At 34.9% G+C, this 9,535-nt stretch overlaps 1 protein-coding gene across 1 annotated transcript; it reads left to right on the top strand.

Annotated features, from left to right (window-relative positions):
* Positions 1 to 335: 335 nt before the first annotated feature.
* Positions 336 to 7,560, top strand: LOC115989438 (beta-galactosidase 1-like). Its single transcript, XM_031113121.1, has 19 exons — positions 336 to 808; positions 1,020 to 1,115; positions 1,218 to 1,330; positions 1,429 to 1,495; positions 1,614 to 1,706; positions 1,849 to 1,992; positions 2,632 to 2,720; positions 2,883 to 2,988; positions 3,075 to 3,162; positions 4,012 to 4,130; positions 4,234 to 4,398; positions 4,750 to 4,928; positions 5,083 to 5,192; positions 5,424 to 5,533; positions 5,654 to 5,764; positions 5,841 to 5,951; positions 6,281 to 6,486; positions 6,570 to 6,906; positions 7,257 to 7,560. The coding sequence occupies exons 1-19, from the start codon at positions 638 to 640 to the stop codon at positions 7,365 to 7,367; spliced, it is 2,526 nt and encodes an 841-aa protein (XP_030968981.1). The 5' UTR covers positions 336 to 637; the 3' UTR covers positions 7,368 to 7,560.
* The last annotated feature ends 1,975 nt before the right edge of the window (positions 7,561 to 9,535 follow it).

Genomic DNA, 9,535 nt, shown 5'->3' with positions numbered 1-9,535 from the left:
CTCAAGTACTTTTTTTTATTGCTAGTGCTACACAACTTTTTAACAATAAAAAAAACAAAAAACAAAAAATAAGGATTTAAAAAAAAAAAAAACATAGGAAAATAAATTATATAAATTCATTGGATGAAGCTCCGAGTCATTTTGAGTAAATCCAAAAATATAAATAAAATAAAATAAAAGATTACATGAGAAAAAGGCCAAACTTGTGGGTCCCGAAGCACCTTCAAAGTGGGACCCACTTTCACCTTTCACTTTCAGACAAACACCCCCAATACTCTGTCAGTGTGTTTATTTAAGCAGAGTCATACAGCACATTCATTAAGCAAGAGTTGCAAAACCATTTCACGCGACAAACTTGTTATTATTATTATAGCAGTGTTGTAGTGTTGTGTTGTAGTGGGTGTGAAATTCTCTCTCACACTAATTATTTTTCTTTCACTCACAAAAGAAGAGGAAAAGGAAAGACAAGGAAAGGCAAAAACCAGCTGTGTTGGTTTTCTTTTACTTTCTCTCCCCAAAAGAAGCTTAGAATAAAGTGTTTATATAAGAGAGAGAAGAGAAAGAATAATAAAAAGGCCATTGCTTTGTTAAGTTGAAGCTGCTTAAACAAAAGAGGATCACTTGCTTGCTTGCTTCCATGAAGGGGTTGAAGCTTGTAATGTGGAATGTGGTAGTGGTGGTTTTGTTGGGTTTATGTGTTGGTATTGCTAAAGCTTCTGTGTCTTATGATTCTAAAGCTATCACCATTAATGGGCAGAGAAGGATTCTCATTTCTGGATCCATTCACTACCCAAGAAGCACCCCTGAGGTATTTTGCTCCAAATGTGCTTTCTGGGTCTCTTTTATTTTCTGGTTTTTCTCAGTTTCTCTGGTCTTTTGTTGTTTTTCTTTAACTGGGTACCTCTAAAATTCCCCCCTTTATCGCTTTTTCAATTTTTTTGAAAAAAAAAAAAAAAAAAGCTTTATTTTTGTTTCTTATTTTTGTTTTCAAAGTTTGAGTCTTTTTGGGGTTGTTGCAGATGTGGCCAGATCTTATTCAGAAGGCTAAGGAAGGAGGTTTGGATGTGATTCAGACTTATGTTTTCTGGAATGGGCATGAGCCTCAACCTGGCAAGGTAATGAATAATGGCAGCTGTTTTTCTTTTATGTGAATCAATGTTATATTTATGGAATAGAGTATTTGAATTATGTGTACTGATACTTCTTATTTGTTATAGTATTACTTTGGGGGGAACTATGATCTGGTCAAATTTATCAAGCTGGTGAAGCAAGCTGGCCTTTATGTTCATCTCAGGATTGGTCCTTATGTTTGTGCTGAGTGGAACTTTGGGTAATACTAAATTTATCTGAATTCTAAAAATAGAAATATGTACATAAATTTACTGTAAGTTTTGAAAATCTGAGTGTGAGAATATATTTTCTTTTCAGGGGATTCCCTATTTGGCTCAAGTACATTCCGGGGATCAATTTCAGAACAGATAATGAGCCTTTTAAGGTTAGAAACTTCTGATTCTTACATCTGAAATACCCTCATGTATCTCAGTTTCTTTCATATGGCATTGATTTGATTTATTTTTCAACTGGATTTTGATTTTCAATTTGTTGTAATGAAGTATCAAATGCAAAAATTCACAACAAAGATTGTCAATATGATGAAGGCTGAAAGGTTGTTTGAGTCTCAAGGTGGTCCAATAATTCTATCCCAGGTTGGCACAGCACTGTATACTTTTTCACTTAATCCAATGAACTTCTATAATTTTTTACCAATAGAACTTAAATTTGTATTCATTTAATAATAAGAGGTAGTAAACTAAGAGAAGTATCTTTCTCTGCCGATGTTTGTGACAGATTGAAAATGAATATGGACCCGAGGAATATGAAATCGGTACACCCGGTCAAGCTTACACCAAATGGGCTGCCAAAATGGCTGTGGGGCTCGGCACCGGTGTCCCATGGGTAATGTGCAAGCAAGATGATGCCCCTGATCCTGTTGTAAGTGCAGCCTAACTTTCTTTCCTTTTGTCATTACCTCTTTACCTTTACTTAGCATGTTCAATTAACTCAAACCAACCCTTGATGTGATTACCTTTACTTAGCATGTTCAATTAACTCAAACCAACCCTTGATGATCACATGCTGATGCTATGTTCCCACAGTCCTTTTAGTGGGGTCGCTACTCAATAGTGTGATGTCCCCATGTTAATCATCGAGGAAATGAATAATTATTCCTCATTGCACATGGCTAAACACTATTCTATCTCTGTCCTGTCTGTGACTGTTGCAATTATTTAATTCACTTTAGCAATTGAGATTTGTAACAGAGATTTATGACTGTTTTCTAATTAATTATTCACACATACATACACCTTCTAACTTCTATAGTGGCACAGGTAAATAATACCTGTAGCTTTTCTAAGCTTGTAATCCTAAGTTAATTGTTGTGAGTCGTGTATATTACGTTGGGTGCTTTCCAATAGAAATAAAAAATTGGTGTGAGTCATGTATCTTTGGTTGACTTCTTGGCTGTTGGAATTATAGTTTTATTATTGCTTTGTGCTCTGGTGGTTTATCCTTTCTTTCCTTATTTTTTTTTCTTCTTCTCTTTCTAATTTCAAAGATGTATCCAAACAGATTAACACTTGCAATGGTTTCTACTGTGACTACTTCTCTCCCAACAAAGCTTATAAACCCAAGATGTGGACAGAAGCCTGGACTGGCTGGTAAATATGTGTGCTTTTAGCTTGAACTGGGCACTAGATTCTGTCATTCTTTGTTGAATATATAAATTTATTATGATTCAACCACTAACCTAGAACTAAGTGAGTAGATTGCTTTAAGTTATTTTCTGATTAATTATCCTTTGTTCTCTGTCACATGTACAGGTTTACTGAGTTTGGAGGTCCAGTTCCATATCGACCAGCTGAAGACTTGGCCTTTTCAGTTGCAAGGTTTATACAGAAAGGGGGATCATTCATTAATTATTATATGGTAACTTCATTGTTTGTGTGGAGTGACTCCTATATCCTGAATAATTGATTGAACTGAGCCTTATTTGTTTGTTTTCATGTTTTCAGTATCATGGGGGAACCAATTTTGGCCGAACCGCTGGTGGTCCTTTCATTGCTACTAGTTATGATTATGATGCTCCTATTGATGAATATGGTATGCACAAAGGAGTTATGTTATTAAACATTTCATTTGTGTAGTTTTAGTAGTATAGAACCATAACTACTTATATGTTTTCCAATTGTTTGTATTCGTTTTAATAGAATTTATTTTTTCATCATCCAGTTTTGCTGCACTTACATTAGTTTTCAAATGTCACTTGGCGCCCTGTGCCACATCATAGTGGAGTGGTTGCCGCTGTCACTTCACCATAAAGCAAGCAGCAATTATTATTATTATTTTAAAATCCCCCCATTTATTTCTGACTCTGGTGTAATAGCGACTATATTGTCCTTATTATGCACGGGGTGAGTTTGTGATGGAAATATCATGATTATTCTAATGACTATGGAAAATCTGATAATTTGATTAGTTATACAATATATCTGGTAAGAAAACAGTTGACCATCATTTGATGGGTAACACACATGTATCTAACAAGCTAAAGATTGACTAAAGATGACTGCAACCTAACTAGCTATAGTATCTTTTAGACCTTTGGTCATATAGAGTCATTTTCATTGTATGCAGATTGTGATAGCTTAATACATTACCATGATATGAATGAAAAGATTTTGGATGGATGTAGCTCATCATCTGGCGGTTCCTTCCCTTGTCAAACAATCAAATCTATCATCATTATAATTTTAGGATAATTCATATATTTTCATTGGTGAAGTAAAAGTTCTTTGACTATTTAACAGTTTTTCCACCTAAGGAACACACTCACACTGACACAAAAACTGAAAAATTATCAACTGTGCTTTCTCCAGAATTTTTTTTCTCCCCTAAAACTAGGATTGCACTTCATGAATTTTAAGAATTGCTATTTCTTTCTCTATGTAGGACTTCTGAGACAACCTAAATGGGGTCATTTGAAAGATTTGCATAGAGCAATAAAGCTGAGCGAACCAGCTTTAGTATCTGGAGATCCCACTGTGACACCACTTGGAAATTATCAAGAGGTTAAATGAATTTCTGTTTACTAAGAATCGTTACTCATTCAGTCATACTTCAGATTGCCTCACAACTAAAACTCACTCACAAAATTTCATTTTTCTGGTACAGGCTCATGTATTCAAATCAAAATCTGGAGCTTGCGCTGCATTCCTTGCCAATTATAATCCAAAAACTTTTGCAAAAGTGGCTTTTGGGAATATGCATTACAACCTTCCTCCTTGGTCTATCAGTATTCTTCCAGATTGCAAGAACACTGTATACAATACTGCCAGGGTGAGAAAAAAGGCTTTTGATACTCTGTTGAATTTCATTGGTCATGGTTGTCAGTACTCGAGACTTACTCTGGTCCGAGCATATGCACGCTACCTTGAAAAAATATTTGTGATTTACTACAAAGAATGCAAATGTTAGCTCTACCAAATAAGTTTTGATTTCTTTGAATCTTTATTAGAGGGTATTGTAAGATACGTTCATATTTCCACATGATACTTATGTTTAGTATCTCACTGCTTTGTGTTTTTTAACTTATATATTGATCTTCCTCAAAAACGAAAAAAGAGGATTTTCCTGTCAGAAGCTTCCTGGTAAACAAACTTCGATAATTTATACCAAAAATTCTGTCAGGTTGGTGCCCAAAGTTCACTAATGAAGATGACTCGGGTTCCTGTTCATGGAGGATTCTCTTGGCAGTCATACAATGATGAGACAACCTCCTCTGATGACAGTTCTTTCACAATGGCTGGGTTGTTGGAGCAGATAAATACAACAAGAGATGCCTCTGACTATTTGTGGTACTCGACAGAGTGAGTAACATAAGCCCATACATAGTAATTTATTTTTTGAGGGGGGTTTGGGGGGGGGGGGGTTTGTGTGTGTTTGTTAATGAAATATTTTCTTATAAATTTCATATGCCCTTTGGATTTTCAATCTTTTAAATGTAATATTTTCCCTTCCCAGTGTTAAGATTGACGCCAATGAAGAATTTCTGAAGAGCAAATATTATCCTTATCTTACAGTCTTATCTGCTGGCCATGCTTTGCATGTTTTCATCAATGGTCGACTATCAGGTAGGCAGCATATTGCCTGTTTCAGGCATTTTCTTAACCAACTTCTGTGGATAGTAACTTCCAATAGCCACGGCAATGATGAAAGGAATTTTGTTTAGTCACTTTCATTGATAGTGCTTGTTTATAGTCGTATCATTCTGTATGCTCTCAAGCAAGGTTACTTTAACTAATAGTACTTAATCACTTTGTGTTCTGCCCTCTTTAACACGCTACTTTCTTGATTTTTATCAGGAACTGCCTACGGAAGTCTAGAAAGCCCAAAACTAACATTTAGCGAAGGTGTGAATTTGAGAGCTGGTATTAATAAAATCTCACTTCTAAGTGTTGCTGTTGGTCTCCCGGTTTGTCCTCTCTCTCTCTCTCTCTCTCTCTCACACACACACACACCTGATTTTTTGTGAACAATGTGCATGGCCATTTTCAATTTAACCTGTCTTTCCTGCTGTCTGTGATATGTTCAGAATGTTGGTCCACATTTTGAAACATGGAATGCCGGTGTTCTTGGTCCAATTTCATTGAGTGGTCTTAACGAGGGGAGAAGAGACTTGTCATGGCAGAAGTGGTCTTACAAGGTTTGTCTTCAAACATATATTCTGTATTCTTTCCCTGAAACGCTACAGAATCACTTAATTTCTTGTTTCCCATCAGATCGGTCTTAAAGGAGAAGACTTGAGCCTTCATTCACTTAGTGGAAGTTCCTCTGTTGAGTGGATTGAGGGATATTTAGTGGCCCAAAGACAGCCACTGACATGGTACAAAGTGAGTTTCTCAAACCTTAAGTAAAGCTTCTTATTATTAGTGAACTTTGTAAGGTCTTGCTTAGGGGTTCCATCAAGATATAATTAGTGACATAATTGTGGTATTCTTGGTCTGGCACTTTCTTATATCTTGTTTTTAGTTCTTAAAATGAAACATAAGTTATGTTTGGAGTTTTAGCTGAATTACAACTTTTCTTGGGTGAAAAAAGAAAATTTAGATAGAAATTTATATCAGACATGTTTTCATATAATAAGGAATATGCAAGCAAACCCATTTAAGCGGCACTTTTCTGCTAAGGCCAGAACTGACATCCTTGTGTCATGTTTCAGACTACGTTCAATGCTCCAGCTGGAAACACACCATTGGCCTTGGATATGGGCAGCATGGGTAAAGGTCAAGTATGGATAAATGGACAGAGTGTTGGCCGCTACTGGCCTGCTTATAAAGCATCTGGTACTTGTGGTGAATGTAATTACGCTGGAACATATGATGAGAAGAAATGCTTAAGTAATTGTGGTGAGGCTTCCCAAAGATGGTAAGAGAAAAGTTATATTGCTTTAGAGCTTTGTTGTGCTGATAATGAACTATTGGGAACTTACAAATGCTAATAAATTTCAGGTATCACGTTCCTCGTTCGTGGCTAAAACCAGCAGGGAATTTGCTGGTTGTTTTCGAAGAATTGGCAGGAGACCCAAATGGGATATCTTTAGTTAGAAAGGAAATTGATAGTGTATGTGCTGATATCTTTGAGTGGCAGCCAAACCTCATGAGTTGGCACATGCAAGCCACTGGTAAAGTTAGTAAACCAATTAGACCTAAAGCTCATTTATGGTGTGGCCCTGGCCAGAAAATTTCTTCAATAAAGTTTGCTAGCTTTGGAACACCAGAAGGTGCTTGTGGAAGCTTCCGCGAGGGAAGCTGTCACGCCCACAAATCATATGATGCTTTTCAAAGGGTATACTACAATCTTGCTTTACTTATGCCATCTTTTTTTGCCCTTGCTTCTTCATAATCCATTGCTATACCAAGTCAAGATGCTAAATGATAGCCTCATGCCCTCTTCCAGAGAAATATATACCAAGTCAATAATGCCATACATACTATAATAGATGCCCACTTCTAATTTTAATGCTTGGATGATGCTCCAACTTAGCTGAGTTATATAAGGCATAACTTTTGAAAACTTTCATCTTTTAAATAATCTAAAGTGTTGAACCTGCAGGCCAACTAAACTTTTTGGCCTCTGTGTTCACACTTTTTTATGCTTTCGTACTTGATTCCTTAAACAACTAGTTCTTCTTGCAGAATTGTGTTGGGCAGAACTCCTGCTCAGTCACTGTAGAGCCTGAAAATTTTGGAGGAGATCCATGTCCAAATGTCATGAAGAAACTCTCAGTGGAGGCTGTTTGTAGCTGAAGTGAATAAAGGTCCTCCATCGATTTTCTCAAGGCCCCAATACAGAAATTTCAGCTGATATATTTTTGGATAAATTATCTACACGTCCAGAGCATCATGACCATTCATTTTGGCTTTTCCAGGGTGAAGTTGTACAAATATACAACACACTGACTGGCTAAAAGCATATACGGATTGTGAAAATGATAGTTGATAAGTTATATGTATATACTAGCCATTGTTTTGATTGGTGGCCAGCATGTTACATGAAGGTAGAAGTGAAAGGATTGGTCAGAGCACGTTGAGATGATACTGATTGAGTCCATGTGCAATTTTTTTTTTTTAGTTTTAGAATTCGGAAGCCTCTGGTTCCTGTAATGTTATGTTTCATTTTCTTGTAAGAAAGGTTTCAAATCTAATAAAAATTATCAAGCTTTTTTATTTGTTTTGCATTCTTCCACACACACACACACAAAATCCTTGTTATGGTGCTTTTCTTGTTTCTGCATGCACTGAATTAGTGAATTTACAATAAGAATTGACAACAATAGCTGAAATATAAGGTACTAACTCTTTAAAAATTACTCCTACCTTCTTCTGCCATGGAATGTAAAATTGATGGAAAAAAATTATAAAACCTAACAAATGGAAAAATTTATGAGCCTACTTAAAGTAGACATGCACCTTTATTTACTGTTATATAAATAATATATTGGTATTTTATATGATTTGATCAGTGATCACAATGAAAGAGATATCCAAAGTAGGTTGTATTTATGCAATTATAAAATCGCAATGAAAGAGATATCCAAGGTAGGTTGTATTTATGCAACTCTACTTTCGAGTGTTAAAAGGAAATTTGGATTTTTTTTAATTAAAATTTTTTGTATTGTTTTTTGAAAAGCAAATAGCAGTGAAATTCATAATAAATGAAGAAACCAGCTTTTTTTAGCACATTGATGACTCATTAGACCATACATTCATAATAAATGAAGAAACCAACTTTTTTATCCCATTAAAGACTCATTAGCCCTATGGGCAACAAGTTGTGTAGTTGTCCAAAAAGACTGTACATAATAATAAATCTAAACTTTAGTTATGGTTGTGAGAGTTAATATTATTAAGAAGGGAATGTCATCATAGAACCTTCAAGTAACGAAAAAAAAAAAAAACAAAAGTATTACAATATAGTTTATTATATCAAAAGAAAATTTGTAATGTGATAGCCTTTTGTGGCCTCGTCTGCAAATATCCTTAAGCAATGCAATAGAAAAATTTTTAAAGCAGTACTCTGTGGCGACCTTTTACTGACTTAGTGAGAGTCATATAGACCACATATTTTTCAACAATTGGTTATGTTAGCATAATATTTATGATGAAAGAGGGAAATTATTCAGTACTTTCTGTGAACCAAATCACATACACCCTTGAACAATGTCTAAAGCCTAAGTTTTTTAATAAGCTATCCAAACAGAAAAAGGGAAGGAAAATAATATTGAAATTTAGTCACAGACCCAATTTGTCATCTCTTTCTTTCATAAGGTTGGGATTGTGTCCAGTGTATCAGTTACACTGGATATATTAAGATACGGATATATGTCCAAAACTGGACACGTATTCATATTTCAACGTGTCTAGTGCACTAATGCATTGGACACAAGTTGTGTCACTCTTTTAATATGAGCTTCTTTTTCATCATAATTTCTTTATACATAATCAATTATTATTAACAACAGTGGTCGCAACCCATGCCAAGTGTAAAAAAATTTCAACACACAAATATGATAAATTTTGACAATTTGTACTCGTAAGTTTGCCTACTAATCACTTATCCCAAATCTTGCAAAAGTAGTCAAGTTTTTGCAACTACAAAACTAAAATTATAATGAAAGAAATAAAATTACCTAATAGGTCCAACCGTAATCAATCTTTTTGCTAAAAACAATTCCCAAATTTCTCAAGAGTAAATTGCAAAAGGTGCACATGAATGATGTAATGTAGGTGTCTTCTTATCTTAAATAAATGTAATACAGAAATCATATATGGGAATTAAAATTTAAAAAAACAAAAAAAAAAGAATCTAGAACACTTGCTGACATGGCATAACAGGAGATTAGAAAAATTAGCAATATATATTTTTTTTTCAATGTAATTTTCACCATGCAGTGCATGGATTCGAGTAAGAGAGA

Source organism: Quercus lobata, chromosome 5 (genome assembly GCF_001633185.2).
Source record: "Quercus lobata isolate SW786 chromosome 5, ValleyOak3.0 Primary Assembly, whole genome shotgun sequence".
In the NCBI taxonomy this organism is placed as follows: Eukaryota; Viridiplantae; Streptophyta; class Magnoliopsida; order Fagales; family Fagaceae; genus Quercus; species Quercus lobata.
Note: the sequence above shows the minus strand (reverse complement) of the source record. Positions and strands in the feature narration are given on the sequence as shown.